Here is a 16,582-nt window from a genome sequence, read left to right on the forward strand (position 1 = left end):
GCCTCCCCCCTGGTTGGGCTGGCTGGCCACAAAAAGGACCTGAGTTCAATCCCTGGAAAAAAAAAAAAAAAAAAAAATTTAAGAAATGGCTCTGGAGGCCCAGAGTGACAGCACACACCTGTAATCCCAACAGTGAAGAAGCTGAGGCAGGAGGATTGCCAGGAATTCAAGAACAGCCTAGGCTACATATAACCAAAAAAAAAGGAAAGGAAGGAGGGAAGGAAGGAAGGAAGGAAGGAAGGAAGGAAGGAAAGAAAAACAAGGAAGGAAGAAAAAGGAAAGAAAGAAAGAAAACAAGGAAAGAAAGTGAGAAAGAAATGGCCCTGGTGAGGTACCCCATGTTCCCCTCTGTAAACTGGACACAAAGCTGGACCTGGTGGAAACTAGGGAAGAGGACTACATCTAAGCATAAGTCTGACACCTGCCCCACCCTTACTCCTCTGCCTGTAGAGACTGAGAAGACAGTTGAAGACAGTTGACCCCGACATGACCCCACTTCTGGCTTCTAGTTGAGACAATTTGTTACCAACCTCGCTGTGAGGGAGAAGCTGGATTTGCCCCTCAATCATTGGTTAGCACAACTTCTAAGAAGTCCTTGTTACTAAAGGCAGGAATGAGACCCTATTGGCCAGGACACTTCACAATGCCTCACCAGGGTTCTTCTGATTGGTTGGCTGCCTATCTCCAAGGCTCTGAGGCCTGGAACCCAAAGTAGTGGCTTGGTGACAGGATCCAGTGTTCCCGCTGAGGCTGGCTTCCTATTGGCTGTTCGTGATGCTTCGAAAAGGAGCTAGATGTGAGGCCCCCCCACAGCACATGCTCCACTTTGCATGACGCAGCCCCCTCAACCCCGCGAGAGGGCCACCCAAACCGAATGTGAGACCCAGGTGCTCAGCCTCTTCCAGCGCTAGAGGGCCAAGGCTGCAAAGACCACCTGCTCCCTGGGTAGCTGCTCGGCAGCCCACTCCCACTCCGGGCCTCCCCTTGGGACGTGGCATCTCCAGTCTGGAAGCGGCGTCTCCAGTAAGTTGGATGCACCCAGGTGGCCCGTGAGCCACTCAGGGCCCGCACAGAGCAGAGTCCCAACCCTTGTGTTTGTTCCGTTATTCCTTTCATTAATCTCCTAAGAATTCTGATTGAGATCTGAACCAAGGAGACGGGGAGTCCAGGTTGAAACCCAAAGGACCATGTTCTACTATCCGAATGTGCTTCAGCGCCACACCGGCTGCTTCGCCACCATCTGGTGAGACCTGGCTGCTGTGCACCCGGGTAGGTAGAGGCGCCAGGGAGCCTGGCCTGATAGCACCCCCTCCATGTCCACCCCTTTCCTTTTCCAGGCTGGCAGCAACTCGTGGCAGCCGGTTGGTGAAACGCGAATACCTGAAGGTGAATGTGGTGAAGACCTGGTAAGGTCCTGAAAAGGCAGGAAGGAAGACTTGGGGCAGTGGGTGGGTGGGGGGAGTGGGGGGAAAGGGTGACACTAGGGGGCTTGGCAGCCACGAGGGCGCTTTGTTCCCCCAGTGAGGAAATCCTCGACTACGTGCTGGTCCGAGTGCAACCCCCGATGCCCGGCCTGCCCAGGCCCCGCTTCTCTCTCTATCTATCTGCGCAGCTCCAGATTGGAGTTATTAGGGTCTACTCTCAACAATGCCAGTACCTTGTGGGTAAGGCTGGAAACCCGGAAGGTGGGGCAGTGTTGAGCAGCCTTCCACTAGGCTGGTTCTCCATCTTGCCTTTCTTGCCCAGAGGATATCCAGCACATCCTAGAGCGCCTATACCGGGCTCAGCTACAGATCCGCATCGATATGGTCGAGGCTGAACTGTGAGTGTTCTCCCAGACTGGGGCACCCAGACATTTGGATGGCACCTACCTTCTTGTCCCCAGCGAATCTCAGTCTCCATCCCTGACAGTGCACATTTTCCCTTAGACCCAGCCTGTTGCTTCCCAGCCACCTGGCCATGATGGAGGCCCTGGAAGATGCTCCAGACCCCTTTTTTGGGATGATGTCTGTGGATCCCCGACTTCCCAGCCCTTTTGAAATCCCTCAGGTAGAGCTCAATTTTCTGGAACACCTCGAAGTTGTGGGCTAACAGTGAAGAAGGGCAATGCTGTTCCTATCTGACACTGAGGTTCGGATAACCAAGCCTGCCATAGCTCCTTCCCACAGGAGGCAGGGTAGGGGACTGTTATCAAGGGCCCATGCAGGCAAACTCCTTATATGGTCTACTCAGGGCCAGCCTGATAATGATGCTCTTTCTTCTTGAGGCAGCTCTTAGTCCCCTTACCTCCACACAGTGTCCACTGCAAGGCCTTAATGCAGGTCCTATCATCTGTGGACTGGCCTTTCTTGTCTCTTTCCTCCTTGTCCATTCCCAGCATTGCTACAGCTTAGATAATGTCACCCTATTGCCTGCTTCCACATTTGAGCAGTGGCTCATGGCTTTTGTGCCCTCTGCTCCAGCTCAGGTGCCCCTCCTCACACTTCTAGCTCCATGTATATCCTGGGCATCTTTGCCTCCCAATCTGCCCCCTCTACCCCTCATATTCACTTTGTTTATGCAAAAGAAGTTTCCCAAGCCCATAATGGTCACTCCTCATTTTCTACTAGTCAAGACCTACACATCCTTACAGACCAGGGGCTCAAAAGATACTCCTTTCCAACAAGTCCTTATTCTACTCCCAGTCAGAATTGGAAATGCTCTTTGGGAATTCAGCACTCTACAAAGGTTTGTTTCAACCTTTGCATTGACACTAGTTGGGGTCATACACAAATGTGTTTCCTCAACAGACCATCTGTGTAAGATCAGGTATCTTTCTGTTCACCTTGCTGGGAGTGGCAGTGCATGTCTGTAATCCTAGAGCTGTATGACGCTGAGGCAGTAGAATCACATGATTAAGTACAATTTGGGCAATTTAGTAACTTAACAAGACCCTGTCTCAAAAATAAATTCATTACAAAGAAAGAAAGAGAAAAGAAAAGAAAGGGAGAGAAAGAAAAAGAAAAGAAGGACTGGAGATGTAGCTTAGTGAGGTCTTGGGTTCAATCCTCAGTACTCCCTGCATATACATAACACAAAAATCTTCCCTATTCAACTGTCTCTTACACTTGACATAAAGGTGCAGTGCTTCTTGCCCATATTAACAAAGGTTAAATAATTTGGGGGTTGTGATGAGGGCAGGTACAGGGAGAGAGACAAGACAAGTGTGTTTACTGTATGCTAACATCCATGTCATAAAAATTAGGTAGCATGGGGCTAGGGAGATAGCTCAGTGGTCTAAGCACCTGTCTGACAAGCCCAAGGATCTGAGTTCAATCCCTAGTACCACATGCCATGCCAGCCCCAGAACCCAGGGCCTGCTGGCCCTGAAACTGGACATGGTGGTGCATGCCTGTAATCCCAGCCCTGGGGACGCTGAGACAGGAGGATCACTATGAGTCTGAACTGCATAACCAGACCCTGTATCAAATAAATAAAATTAAAAAATAAAAGAATTAGGTAAAGCCAGTTATGGTGGCACATTCCTGTAATCCCAGCACTGGGGAGGCAGGAGGATCATTGTGAGTTCAAGGCCACTCTGGGCTACATAGTGAGCCCAAGGCCAGCCTGAACTACATAGTGAGACCTTGTCTCAAAAAAAAAAAAAAAAAAACAATTAGGAGGGCCAGCCAGATAGCTCAGTGGATTAATGCACCTGCTTAGGCAGGGTGGAGGGACTAGGTTTCAATCCCCTGCACCACAAGCCATGCCAGCCCATCCCTAGGGCATGAGATGGCACCTGAGACTGGGTATGATGGTGCAGGCCTATAATCCTAGCACTTGGGGGGCTGAAAACAGGAGGATCACTACAAGTCCGATCTATGTAGTGAGACCCTGTACTAAATATGAAAGAAAGAAAGAAAGAAAGAAAGAAAGAAAGAAAGAAAGAAAGAAAGAAAGAAAGAAAGAAAGAAAGAAAAGAAAAGAAAGGAGAATTAGGTATAGTACCGGGAATGTAGTGTAGTGGTAGAGCATTTGCTTAGCATGCAGGAGACCCTGGGTTCAACTCCCAGCATCCTCCCCATTCTAGAAATAAATTAGCTTGGGGCTGGGGAGATGGCTCAGTAGAATAAGTGCTTGCCTGGCAAGCACAAGGGCCTGAGTTCAATCCCCAGTTCCGCAAAATAAATAAATAAATAAATAAATAAATAAATAAATAAATAAAATAAATTAGCTATAAAGGGAGATTTACCACATTATCTTTCATTGTCTGAGTGGTGTGAAAGTGGGAAAACAGGGCTAACATGGAACCCTGTTTTTGTCCCCAATTCCTCTCTAAAGATTCGACATCTCTTAGAAGAAGCTGCAGCCCCAGAGAGAGTTCATGAGGAGGCTCCTCCTGAAGTTCCTACAGAGCCCAAGAAGCCAGGTCAGCAGAGAACTTTCTTTCTGATGAGAGGCATAGGAAGGTCCAAGAACTAAAGAAAAACCACCTTGAAGCCAGGTCCCATACTTGTGACCTCATCACCATCCTGCACGAATCCTATGAGATCAGAATTCTCCCTTCTGTTTATGGATGAGGAAAGAGGCTCCCCAAGATGAATCAGTATACATAGGATCAGGTTGGCAGTGGCTGGCTTGGGTCTGACTAGAACCCAGATTGATTGTGCCTCACAACATGGGTTTAGGAATTTGGAAAGAAGCAGAGGGGCTGGCATGACTCCTCTACTCTTCCAGACACGCTCTTGGTCACTATGCTGTCTCCTGAGGGCATCACGCTCCAGGAGGTAGAGCCCATCCGTATGCTGCAGATCGAGGTGAGTCAATCCCCAGGCCTTTGAGTCTGGCCCCTTGCATGTTTCTCTGTCCACCACAATCCTATCTTCTCTGTCTCTATTTCTCCCTTTCCTGTCCCTGTTCCTGGCACTTGAGTACACACAATGGGCTTCCTCAGGCCTGGCCCTATGGCATCCATCTCGGATTCATTCTCCTAGATCCACTAATTTTTTTTTTTTTTTTTTAAAGACAAGGTATTTCTATGTAGTCCAGCCTAGCCTCAAACTGTCAGTATTTTCCTGCCTTGGCCTCCTAAATGGTGGTATTTAGAGGCACGTGCCCCCATGCCTGAATTTCCACTTACATTTTATAGCACAGGAATTGAACCAGGCATAGTGGTCCATGCAGGTAATCTTAGCACTGAGGAGGCTGAGACTGAAGGATCAAAAGTTAGAGGCCAGCTTGGACTACATAGAGACCCTATTTCAAAACAAAATAAATGGAACTGATGAGCCAGGCATGGTAGAGCATGCCTGTAATCACAGCACTCGGAAGAGGATCTCAGCAAATTCAAGACCAGCCTGGGCTATATACTGAATTTACGGCCATCCTGAATTAAACAGTGAGACCCTGTGCCAATAAATGGAGGGGCTGGGGAGATAGCCCAGAGGCATAAGCATCTACTTGGCAAACACAAGGAATGGAGTTCGATCCCATGCCCGTGTGATGTGTCAGGATATTCGGGTACACTTGTAGCCTGGAACCAGGTGTGGTGGCAAACACCTGTAATCCCAGTGCTCAGGAGGTTGAGACAGGAGGATTGCTGTGAGTTTGAGACCTCTCTGGGGGTTACAACAGTGAGCACAAGGCCAGCCCAAACTGCATAGCAAGACCCTGTCTCAAAAATTTTTTTAAATAAATAAATAAATAAATAAATAAATAAATAAATAAATAAATAAATAAAAAAAATGGAATCAAGTCCCTTTTCCCTTGATTTTTCCTTACTCACTAGGGTGAACAAGATCTCCCAGAGGTCAGCCGACGAGACTTGGACCTGCTGATTGCAGAGGAAGATGAAGCGATCTTATTAGAGGAATATCGGAAGGGCAAGCCTCCCCGGGAGCCTAGGGTCCACCCTGCGCTGGATGGTCAGACCCTGGCACAGGCAGTCTGGGGCTTGGGAGTGCCTTTAACTCTTCTTTTTTCCGTCTTCTGAGCTCTGATCCTCTCTCTGCAGAGTCCAAGGAAGAGCCCCGGGCACTGGAGGGTGACATTGTAGTCCCCTCAACCTCACCTCCAGCTCCTGTACAGTAAGAGTTCCTGGACCAAGTAGGAGGGTCAGTGCTGGGAAGGGGGTTTCTAATTTCTCCTGTTCCCCTACAGGATAGAAGGGATTGAAGAGCCACTTCCTGGTCAGGTCCTGGCCCCTGAAGAGCTGAAGCCGGTAGGCTGGGAGCCCAGTGCCGTACTCCCTGGTGAGTATCCACAGTGCTTGAGTGCTCTAGTGGAATGCTTGCATAGCTGCTGCAGACAAACGCTGTCTCCCAAAGCTTCTTGTCCTGGTGGCTACAGTGAAAGGGCTTATGGGGAAACCAGGACCTCTGGTGTCATTGCAGAGGTGACTCCCCCACAGGAGCTGGGCCTGCCGGCCCCACCCAGTCCAGAGGTGAGTAGTATCTTTTAGGAGCTTCCTCTTCCTCTTGCCCTCCCCCTGCCCCCAGAGCTGCTTCCCCAAGTTCAGGGTCACTGGCACTGGAGTCTTTGGGCACATCAGTGAAAGGTGTCCTTTGGCATACCTCACTGTGACCTCCCTTTCCAAATAGGTAGGTATGCTCTTGCACAAACCCTTCCCCCAGGATACCCTAGGGGCAGTTAGCAGGCCTTCAAGATGACAGGAAAGGAAGAGATGGGCAGCCTTGCCTCCACCTCCCATTTCATCAGCAGAAGCGGCCCCCACCTCCTGGTAGCCCACCAACTCGCCGCCGCCGTCGCCGCCAGTTACTGTTCCTGGACAAGGAAACTCAGATCTCCCGGAAGAAATTCCAGGAACAACTACAAACCAGAGCTTACTGCTGGGAATGTGTGAGTGCAGCCCAGACTCTGCTGGGGGAAGGGAGACACAGGTCAAGTGTGAGAGCACTTACAATGTGGAGAGAGCCCCATTCCCTAGAAAACACATGTTTCTATACATACCCAACTTTATGTGCATACCAGTGAGCACCAGTTTTAAAGTCCTTTTATCAACGAGCAGCATAGGTGGAAGGGTCATAAGCCTGAAAGTGGGAGATGTCCAGGGACCCTGAAAATGGACACAACAGGGGTAAAGGAAGAGCGGCTCCCCATTAACAGCTCCTAACCTTGACTTCCACACAGCCAAAGGTGCAGCCACCTGAGAAGACCATCATAAGCCCTGCAGAGCTATTCCAAACCCCAACACTCTGTAAGAATGGCAGGAATCGGGAACAGGGGATTTTTTTGGGGGGGTGGTACTGGAGCTGGAACTCAGGACTTTGTGCTTGCCAGGCAGGCACTTAGGCCACCGAGCTATCTCCCCGGGCCCACATGGGAATCTTCAGAACCCAGATTTTGCACTTTTGATGTGCCTTATGACTCAAACCCTGTCCTCTCATCCTCAGCTGGCTGGTTACCCCCAGAACTACTGGATTTCTGGACCCACTGTGCCCAGATTCCCCCAAGAGTGCCCAGGCGAAGACCATCCCTGGAGGCTGAAGAGGAGGCTGCTGCAAGGGAGGCAGCAGCTGAGGAGGAAAGGAGGAAGACTGAAACTCTGAGTGAGATCGAGGTAACAACACTCCACTGCTTCCTGTATCACCTGAGCCCCAGCAGGCTGCTGCCAGAAATCAACAGCACAAGCTTGCCTGTCTTTTATCAGCAGCCCAAGCCCCAGATGCTTGTGGTGCTCAGTCTCAGTTCTCCTTTTCTCATCCCGAGGTCCTGAGAGAGGCCCAGGAGCCCAGCGGTCCCCTCATGCTATCTTCAGGTAAAGCAACTATTCAAGTGGGGGCAATGAAGACCACCCCCCAATTACTTCCAGTGGCAGGTCAAGGGCATATATCATAAAGAAGCACACACTAATTCTCTGCAGATCATCTACCTAAATATTTTTGACAATACACAGCTCTGCTGTCTAGTCAAACTGGGCCACATGGCTGTGTGTCTTGTGCTGGGGATTGAACCCAGGGCCTCATGCACAGTAGCTGCTCTACCAGTGAGCCAAACCTGGCTAGTCCCAAGGCTTTGACTGCTTAAAGCCACACACAAACTCCCTCTGCACCCTCCTCCCAACAGAGCTCTCCCTAGAAGCGGCCGAAGAGGATAAGTCCCGAATCAGCCTTGCTCTCCCAGAAGAAAGGTGGTAAGCAGTCAGGCTATATGTGAGCTTGGACCTGCAGCCCTGGCCAGAGGTGGGAGAACGACTAAATGGCTATCCCATCACTGCCATAGCTACCACCTCACTGCTCTAGCTCCCTTCCCTAGGGCCTGGGCTGAGGCAGAGCAGCCAGAGCCCCCCGCATTGCCAGTGGTGCCCGAGCTCCCCGAGCTCCCCATGGAACTCCCCTTGGAGCTGCCCCCTGAGGCTGAGCTACTCTCCCTGGAGGCTGTACACAGGTACTAGGGGGAGGGTGCCTCAGTAGGGTGGACACAGGCAGGTTCCCCCGCTGATGGTTCTTGGTTCCTGCAGAGCAGTGATGCTGGAGCTCCAGGCCAACAGGGAGCCCAACTTCAGCAGCCTAGTGCCCCCTCTCAGCTCTCGCAGGATGGCTGCCAGGGTCTTCTACCTGCTCTTGGGTGAGTGTGGGCATGTGTGAGTGTGCAAAGTATGGCAGGGACACAGAACAGAGGCCACAAGAGGGAATCCCTGTGACCTGCTTTCTCTCAAAAAAAAAAAAAAAAAAAAAAAAAAAAAAAAAAAAACCTGCTTCGTTTTTTTTATTTTTTTTTTTTTTTTTTTTTTTTTTTTTTTCTTTCCCAGTGCTCTCAGCACAGCAGATTTTTATTGTGGAACAAGAGAAGCCATATGGGCACCTCCTGATTCGGCCAGGGCCCAGATTCCACTGAGGGTAGAGCCCATTTAAAGGCTGCTAAAAACCAGGCTTCATTAAACTATATCCTGCCTCACTAAGCCTGCTTGCCTCACGTCTAGATGCGCGCTTCTAGCCTACCTGCTCACAGAGAAACTGTCCAAGCAGAAAACAAACTGCCTTTATTATAATATGATGTCATGACTCCACTTGTAACAGACCTGGCCCCAAGGACACCAATGTAAGGCAGCAACACAGGGCTGACTCCAAATGGAGAAAAGGCCCAGTCTTTGGTAAGGTGTGAGCTGGCACTGGGCTGAGAGATGGGTCGTAGGGCCTGGGCAGGCAGGCTTAGCTTTCTCTGAAGTTTAGGTGAGGCTCAGCATGGCCTGGAGCTCCTGAGCCTTCTCAGCAGAGAGTAAGCCCAGTGCTGTATGGAAGCTGTCAGCGTGTTGTTTGGCCAGGAATGTCAGCAGCAACAGCAGTGCAGTCTTGGTGTCTGGGGGAGAGAAGGCACAGGGAAAGCTTATAGAAGGCACAGAGAAAGCTTACATGGGAGCACTGGACTCCAAGCCCATACTGCTTTACACTCTTTGAGCCTTGCTGTTCCCAGCCTCCCCTAGCCCCTGCCTAGTACTCGCACCCTCACCTGGTGGGATCCTGTTGTCAGCCAGTATGAGGCTGCAGATGCGCAAGAGTTCAGGAGCCACATCCACAACCTGTAGAAAAAGAAAGGTCAACTCAGGGGCAGCAGCAGTCTTGGGCCACTGTGGTGGGTGGTCAGGACCAAGGACAACAGTCTCCTACCAGGGCTATTTGAGTCCAACACTAATCCACAGGCATCCAAGACAAATGTGGACACAAGGAGGAGTAAGCATGCCTGCTAACAACTTTCTGGAGGAGGTGGGAGATGGGTGACCACAGATGATTAAGACCAATGAGGTCCGGACAACAGGCACTCACAGACTCAAAAAACAAAAGAACCACAACTCTAAAGCTCTAAAACAAAGGTGACATACCATGTAAAACTTCATTCAAAAAGCAGGGCTTCTCTGACTGAAATATACACTGAGGTACCCAAAAGCTATCCAGGCTCCAGAACAGTGTCCTAGCCCTGGCTTAGAAAATTAATCTTAGGAAGTGCAACTGTAAGCTCAGCAGTTAGAAATGCAAACGACCAAAGAAAAACATTATGGGGAGAGGAAGCCCCTAATCTTGCATACAAGACTGACTGCCAATCCAAGCAGACAGCTACACTGGGTAAGTATAAGGATGGCTGAAACCATGCACCCACCATAGTGGACACACCTTTGTGTGTCACTGGGTCTGAGGGCTGCCAGCACCAACGTTACCTGATCAGGGCTGCTCTGGTACAGGAAGCTGAAGAGGTGCCCTATGGTGACCCATTCCTCCAAGTCTTCCCTTAGTGGCAGGGCATGCAGCAAGGCAGCCAACACCTGGATACACAGTTGCTTTAGCCCTCAAGTCCTGTCCCCTCCACCTCCCTCCTGCCTAGTAGCCTCTTCTTTACCTGGGGCTCTGGTTTCTTTGTTGGACTGGCCATCAGCAGACGGGCGAGGGCCCCACAGATGTTGTCATGGACACGATCATGTCGCTCCCGTGCCAGAAGGGGCAAAAGGAGGCCCAGCAGCTTGGGGAAGTGGCTGTCATTGGTCAAGGACAGGCACATGCACAGGTAGACCTCATCCCTCCTCAAGCCCAGAGAGCAATGTCCCAACCCCACCCTCCCCTGCTGCAAGCCAAGGATACTCCTGAGCAGGTCGGCCCCCGAACTCCGCCAGGACGCCCAGCCCAAAGACGGCGTTGCTCCGCACCTCTGGATCTGCCTCTTGGGCAGAGCTCAACAGCACCGGAAGCAGCCGAGATACAAACTGTGCTGAGGCAGCACCCAGGCCCTGAATGGACTCTGCGAGTGTCCCCACTGCAAAGGATTTTTCTGCTACTGTGCAGCTCTGCTTCTGTGGGCAAGGACAGGTCAGGGTTGTCAATGAGCCTGGCACAGTGCACAGTGGGCATTGGGCGTGGGGGGGGAGCTGGAGTTTGAAGCCAGAGAGGGGAGCACTCACCGTCTTACATAGCAAAAATGGCAAGAAGCCAGCAAAGAAAGGAGCAAAAGTGTCTCCTCCAGCTGCAGCTGCCAGGGCAGGGATGGCCTCTCCAGCATGCTCTAGCAACATGGCATCATATTCAGCCTGTGGAGCCAAGTCAGGGGCTGGGGCACCTGGGCCAACTCTGTGACTATGCACCTCTCCACTCTGTTCTGCTGCTGGCCACTGGTGGCTCCAGGAGGTGCTTTGGCTCACGGACTGCCCCGCTTCCATACTGGGCTTTTTTGCAGCCCTGCTTCTGCTCTCACCTATCACTTGAAGCCCATTCCAGTTCACTGCCTTAGTGGGGTCAGGATTGAATCACTCTGGTCATTACTAATCTCTCCCAGCAGCCCTGGCTCCCCAAGACCAACCTGAGTGTAGGCTACCCCTGGGCCCATGGGACTAGCTGGACTGCCTTGCCTATTGTTATCTGTAGCTCTCACCTGATCTTCCTCCTCTTCCTCTTCATTGGAGTCCTGACAGGCTACCTGTAGGAAGGTGTAGCTCAGCTAAGCCTGGGATCTCCTGCCCTTCCCCCTTTGGGGGAGGGGTCCAAGGAGCTGGATTAGTACTGGACTATCTAATCTTTGGGCCCAGCACCTCCTTCCACAGGTTCCTGCCCTCCTCACCTTTCTCTGTAGCACGGCCCTGAGCATGCCACAGAGCTCAGCAAGGCGTCCAGCAGGTTGCAGCACAAGGGCCCCACAACTGCGTAGCACTCCCGTCAAGGCCTCCAGTACGGCCATCACCACCTGGCGCTCCTGCTCCCTATTGACTGTCTGTATGTAAGATGGTATCACCCGTGCCAGAACAGCCTGCAGAGCTGGGGACATTATTGGCTAAAGCCCCAGTCGGGCCCTGCTCTTTTCCTCCAGAGTTCCCAGCCTGGCCCAGGTTCCCCTTCTCACCAGCACTGTTGGATTCTGAGGGGCAGCTCTGACAGGCCTTGTGCAGTGCACAGCAGAACTGACCCAGAGCCTCATGCGCCGCCTTCCGCACATTCAGGTGAGGACACTGAGTAACAAAGAGGGCAGATGTATACCTACTGGTGCAGTCAGCAAGCCACAGCGCCATCCATCCTGCTCCCCGCTGCTGACTTACCTCCAGCAGCTTGAATACTTCTTCAAAAATACTCTCCATGTACGGAAGGAAAGCCACACTATGGACAGACACACAGTTATGGGTAAAGGGCTCCTAGGGGAGGATCCCAGTGCCAGGAAAGGGCTGGTGTTCACCTGGTATTCATAGCGATCTCTCCCAGGGCAGCACAGGTGTCTTCCTTCTCGTCGAAGAAAGCGTTCTCCACGCTATACCTACCAGAAGATGGGGAGGCAGACAGTAATCAGGTACTACTAAGAGCAGAGTGGCACTGGCCCTTGTCAAAGCCTGACTTCTCTAAGCATTGCTCCTTACCCTGAGATCTCAGAGTCATCCTCCTCTTCCACATCCTCATCCATGAGTTCCTCCTCTTCCTCGCCATCGCTCTCATCATCAAACAGAAGGAAGGAGCTGCTTCCATCATACTGAGGCTGCATGAAGGAGGTATAGCAGGACCTGACTGCTCTGGGCCAGGTGCTAAGTCTCAGCAAAGGGTGACCCTTGTCTAAACGGCTCAGCCAGTGGCCATGCTCTACTCACCACAATGCCCTCAGTTGAACGCAGTGACAACAGCATGAGCGTGGTGATCTGTGGCAGGTACGGTGCCAGGCTCTCACACATCAGCCCCGATAAGGCCGCAAATAGGCTGTATCTGTTGGAGACAGACAGAAGCTCTTTTGGTGCTGCCTGCTGCAGCCAGACAGGATGAGGGAGCTCCCAGAATCCTGGCTGTGGCCCAAAAGCAGAGGATGGAGTCTGGAGTGAGGACTGTGGATCCATCGAGTGGACAGGAGGGGTAGGAGCGAGATGAAGGGGTCACTCACGTGCAGCGCCGCAAGTCAGGGTCGTCTACCTGGTCACAAAGGCCCAGCCCCAACTGACAGCATTCCTCGGCCAGGGGCCTCATGGGTTCCCCCACTGCTCGTGCCAGCACCCCCAGTGTCTCTGTGGAGACAGGGCTCAGTTAGCACCAGGCCACACAGGGGGCTAGGAGACCAAAACTGACAGCTGGGAGGAATTTATAGGCCTTCTACCCTACTCCCAGATACAGTGTGGAGAATGTCTTCTTCCTTGAGAAGAAAGACAATCTGCTGCCCTGGGAGAGATCTCTGCGAATACTAGGTGAACACTGGTCCTTCCTTGGCACTCAGAAACCTGCTAGGGAGCCCCTCAGTTACCCAGGCTCTGGATCTGCACAGGCTGAAGGTCTTCGTGTCCTGCCAACAGGAATCCTCGCAGATGCTCCACGATGGTAGGGAAGTAGGGCAGCAGGGAGGCCTGGGCAGCCGTGGCTGCAGGATGAAAAGGCAGAACCAGAGTCCAAAGGAGGGCCAGGACCACCCCACCTGCAACAGGTTCACTGGGGAAATCCTATGCCCTCGCTTCCTGTCTCTTTCTCCTTACCAATGGCCCCCAGGGCACTCACAGCCAGTTCCTTGGCCCGGGGACTGCTGGGGTTCCTCAAAGGCTGAAGCATACATTCCATAAGCTCCGGAAGGTAGGGCTGCACTTTGGGTCCTGTGGAAAAGGGCACTACTTCACCAACCAATCCAAGTCTCTGACCTTCTGTAAGTCCACCTCCTGCCAAGTGAACTTTCTATGCTCCTCTCCCTACCACAGGCACTGACTCAAGGAAATACACATTTTGTTCCCGAGTCAAAGCTGCAGCCTCGTTCTCCTCCCCTGCAGTGTTCACTGCTGTCACTACCTAGGTTCTCCACGAAGTTCTCCAGGGCATAGCAGGCCTTGGCAAGGTGGTGTGTATGCCCTGGAGGCACTGACTTCAGGTAGGTTAGGAGCAGCGGCATCACTTCTCCTGAGTAGTTGCTGATATGGGGCTGGAGGAAGGAACAAGTGGGGGCCAAGTTAGGTTCAGCTATAGGGGTCACCCTTGAATGCCAATGGCAGCAAGAAATGAAAACTGATGGGAAACTGGCCCCGAGCACAGGTCAGGAATTCTACAAGTGGCAGCTACCCACACTCAGCCTTGCTGACCTGTAGGTTCTCTGAGAACTGGCCCAGCGTGAACAGTGCAGCATTACGAACAACCTGTGAAGGGTCCTCCAGGCCTTTACACACAATCTTCAGCAGTGGGGGCAACAGTCTGCAGGAAAGGACAAGAAGACAGAATCTGAGAGGCAAGAACAGTCCTAGCCTAGGCTAATCTATCTTCTTCACTTTCCCTAAGAAAAAAAAAAAACAACAAGGCTTTTTTCTGTCACCAGAGGGTGGGAACCATTCCTTGGTCCCTGCTGTTGAGAGGCCATTTCATTTACCTTCCATATCTGGATGTAAGAGTAGGAGGAACTGCTACAGCTAACTAATATTGTCAATAATTTAGCCCTACCAAATAAATCAAGACTGTCATGGGATGTGCAACCCTTTTTCCCAGGACCCACCCTGACACTGGGACCAGGACTGAATGCATACCTCTGCCTGATGTGGTCACCAGCCCCATCTGACAGCACAGCCAACACCAGCAGCCCAGCCTTGCGCTGATAAGGACTCTCACTCCGCAAGGCCTCTTCCAGCATGGGCATCTAGGGGAGCATGTGGCACTCTCCAGAAACCCCGCACGCGCTTGCCCATTCCTATGGCAAGAGGCCCATCACACCTACTAGGGCCCAAATATCCCTCGTCTCCGGGAACCAGGCAGCCTTGTCACTAGGATATAGCCAAGCTTACCAGCTGGGGACAGAGCTTCTCAGGGGGGAGGTGTAGTGCCAGCATGTCCACAACCTGAGAAAGATCAGGAAGACTGGATGACTCCAACTCCACTTCTCCTCATAACCTCTCACCACCTTGTGCCCAATGCTGTCCCACATCCCACCTGTACAGCAAAGTGCTTGGGAGTCTCCCCCACCAGCCAAATCTCCAATTCGTCCTCTTCAGAATCCTGGTCCTCAGGATCCAACTGGCCCAGTGGGGGCTCGGCAGCCATAATGGGGAAAAGGGTGTGTAGCAAAGGAGGCAGAAGACAATTCTTCAGCAAGGCCTTGAGAGAAAAAAGGGAGCAATGTTCCTGAAACTCTGTTCTCAAGATGGGCTTAGATTAAAACTCTTCCAGGCAACAAAAAATCTGGTGGGAGACTCCCAATTTCTCAAGGAAGAGCTGGGCTTGAGCCAGGATATTTTAGATACCCTGAGATAAAGTGATACCCTGGCAGTGAGAATACAAGTGGAGAGAGGGATGGGCTGATACACATCAGAGGGCACTCACCTTACTCTTGACTTTGACCAAGAAAGCAAGGCAGCAGAGAATACGCACACGTATGGCGTCACCCAGGGCCACATTTCTAGCCACCTGTCCAGAGACTGATAAGAATCACACACAAACACAGAAATTGCCAGAACAAGCCGTAAAACCCATGCCTACCCCCAGCTCACCTCCAGGCAGAATGAGAGGACTTCTGAGAGGTGTGGGGTAATGATGGGCACCCCTGATTCCAACAGTTCATCTAGGGCCTCCAGAGCCTCACAGGCCTTGACCTGCCAGACAATTCACATTACCATACCAGTCTCCGGGGGATGGGGGTGGATCTCCTGCAAGTTACTTCCAGAAGAAGCAGCTCCATCTCTCTCCCCTGCTCCCCTGTCTTTACCTCATCTATGGGAATCAGAGTCTTCACCGCCACGATGAGCTTGGGCACCAACGTCCGTGCAAGAGGCTGAGGAACACAGGACAGCATGAATCACAGAAAGCATGAAGCAGCCTAATCTGTGGACCCAAAAACTGACAGCTTCTCACACTTGAACTTTTAGGGAGAAGTAGCCTAGGCACTCCAGCAGGCCCAGGCACCCCTAGAATCCCCTTTTGAATGTTAGGAAAAACAAAAGGCAGGATAAGGATTGGAAGAATCCCTAAAACCTACAAGGGTGAAGACACAAAGGCACGAGGATACAGAGACAGGGAAGTGAGGGCCCCGTCTCACCGTGTCCTTAGTGCTGAGGTAGGAAGCCAAGGTGGTCAGAGTGCGCAGGGAGTAGAACAGTAGCGCAGGAGAGCCCACTTGAACAAGAGTTTCATTCAGAAGCCGAAGAAGCTCTCGGTGGTGAGGTTGGAAGGTCTCAGGCTGGGCAGCCACCACCACACTCAGCAACAAAAGCCCCATCTGGCCAGGCATTAAAAATGAGGGGAAAAGCTTACCCTGCCTATCTAGCCTCTTGGGCCCTCCCTCTTGCCAACAGCGCAATAATACCTCTTTTTCAGGGATTTGGGGGCTGTGAGTACTGTGCTGAAGAAGTTTCATGAGCTGAGGCCAGGCCTCTAGGCCTTCTTTTCGAAAAATGGTGGCTGCAAGCTGGGCCAGGCTGAGGCTCACACAGTGTCTGCAAAGACAAGAGAACCCTGCAATCACCTTCCAACTGCTTGCACTGACCCAGCATCCCAAGGTCAATGGGGTGGCCAAGAGAGAAATCCTCAGGAGTTGTGGGCACAGGGTCTTCGCCAAATTCAGATGACTAGAACAGCAGTTCACAGAGAGCCCAGTAGCACTGGGTGGGGCAGGGTGTGTGTGGGGTGTGTGTGTGTGTGTGTGTGTGTGTGTGTGAGAGAGAGAGAGAGAGAGAGAGAGA

At 51.9% G+C, this 16,582-nt stretch overlaps 2 protein-coding genes across 4 annotated transcripts in view; one reads left to right on the plus strand and one right to left on the minus strand.

The window, feature by feature from the left end:
* Positions 1–870: 870 nt before the first annotated feature.
* Positions 871–8,857, plus strand: Rec8 (REC8 meiotic recombination protein). Its single transcript, XM_023707720.1, has 20 exons — positions 871–1,023; positions 1,129–1,243; positions 1,338–1,406; positions 1,522–1,664; positions 1,747–1,822; positions 1,929–2,049; positions 4,321–4,408; positions 4,717–4,796; positions 5,768–5,903; positions 5,993–6,065; positions 6,139–6,230; positions 6,372–6,421; positions 6,700–6,837; positions 7,129–7,195; positions 7,392–7,558; positions 7,708–7,756; positions 8,065–8,131; positions 8,254–8,385; positions 8,459–8,565; positions 8,750–8,857. Exons 2-20 carry the CDS (start codon positions 1,188–1,190, stop codon positions 8,833–8,835), a joined length of 1,797 nt encoding a protein of 598 aa, XP_023563488.1. The 5' UTR covers positions 871–1,023; positions 1,129–1,187; the 3' UTR covers positions 8,836–8,857.
* Positions 8,858–8,960: 103 nt separating this feature from the next.
* Positions 8,961–16,582, minus strand: part of Ipo4 (importin 4) — an 8,839-nt gene continuing 1,217 nt past the window's right edge. Inside the window, exons 5-30 of one of the 3 annotated variants that reach the window (XM_023707716.1) lie at positions 16,207–16,336; positions 15,940–16,119; positions 15,610–15,675; positions 15,395–15,496; positions 15,228–15,311; positions 14,838–15,002; positions 14,693–14,746; positions 14,438–14,547; positions 14,003–14,111; positions 13,716–13,845; positions 13,412–13,525; positions 13,186–13,299; positions 12,832–12,952; positions 12,548–12,659; positions 12,323–12,438; positions 12,145–12,222; positions 12,011–12,068; positions 11,818–11,923; positions 11,539–11,732; positions 11,353–11,397; positions 10,886–11,011; positions 10,569–10,777; positions 10,330–10,462; positions 10,151–10,255; positions 9,448–9,517; positions 8,961–9,297 (exon numbers count right to left, since the gene is read on the minus strand). In XM_023707716.1, coding sequence (XP_023563484.1) covers positions 9,167–9,297; positions 9,448–9,517; positions 10,151–10,255; positions 10,330–10,462; positions 10,569–10,777; positions 10,886–11,011; positions 11,353–11,397; positions 11,539–11,732; positions 11,818–11,923; positions 12,011–12,068; positions 12,145–12,222; positions 12,323–12,438; positions 12,548–12,659; positions 12,832–12,952; positions 13,186–13,299; positions 13,412–13,525; positions 13,716–13,845; positions 14,003–14,111; positions 14,438–14,547; positions 14,693–14,746; positions 14,838–15,002; positions 15,228–15,311; positions 15,395–15,496; positions 15,610–15,675; positions 15,940–16,119; positions 16,207–16,336 — 2,962 coding nt within the window. In that variant the 3' untranslated portion in view covers positions 8,961–9,166. Of the gene's footprint in view, positions 9,298–9,447; positions 9,518–9,546; positions 9,693–10,150; positions 10,256–10,329; positions 10,463–10,568; positions 10,778–10,885; positions 11,012–11,352; positions 11,398–11,538; positions 11,733–11,817; positions 11,924–12,010; positions 12,069–12,144; positions 12,223–12,322; positions 12,439–12,547; positions 12,660–12,831; positions 12,953–13,185; positions 13,300–13,411; positions 13,526–13,715; positions 13,846–14,002; positions 14,112–14,437; positions 14,548–14,692; positions 14,747–14,837; positions 15,003–15,227; positions 15,312–15,394; positions 15,497–15,609; positions 15,676–15,939; positions 16,120–16,206; positions 16,337–16,582 lie in introns of those variants that run through there. The other 2 variants (XM_023707718.1, XM_023707717.1) reach the window with 2 other exon arrangements.

This window comes from Octodon degus, unplaced genomic scaffold (assembly GCF_000260255.1).
Source record: "Octodon degus isolate 3935 unplaced genomic scaffold, OctDeg1.0 scaffold00307, whole genome shotgun sequence".
NCBI lineage: Eukaryota > Metazoa > Chordata > Mammalia > Rodentia > Octodontidae > Octodon > Octodon degus.

Excerpts from the sequence above, each read along its gene's own strand:
- Rec8 (XM_023707720.1), top strand. The coding sequence starts at position 1,188 with ATGTTCTACTATCCGAATGTGCTTCAGCGCCACACCGGCTGCTTCGCC. Across the intron at positions 1,823-1,928 it reads GATATGGTCGAGGCTGAACT|ACCCAGCCTGTTGCTTCCCA; the intron begins GTGAGTGTTCTC and ends ATTTTCCCTTAG. Across the intron at positions 6,066-6,138 it reads TCACCTCCAGCTCCTGTACA|GATAGAAGGGATTGAAGAGC; the intron begins GTAAGAGTTCCT and ends GTTCCCCTACAG.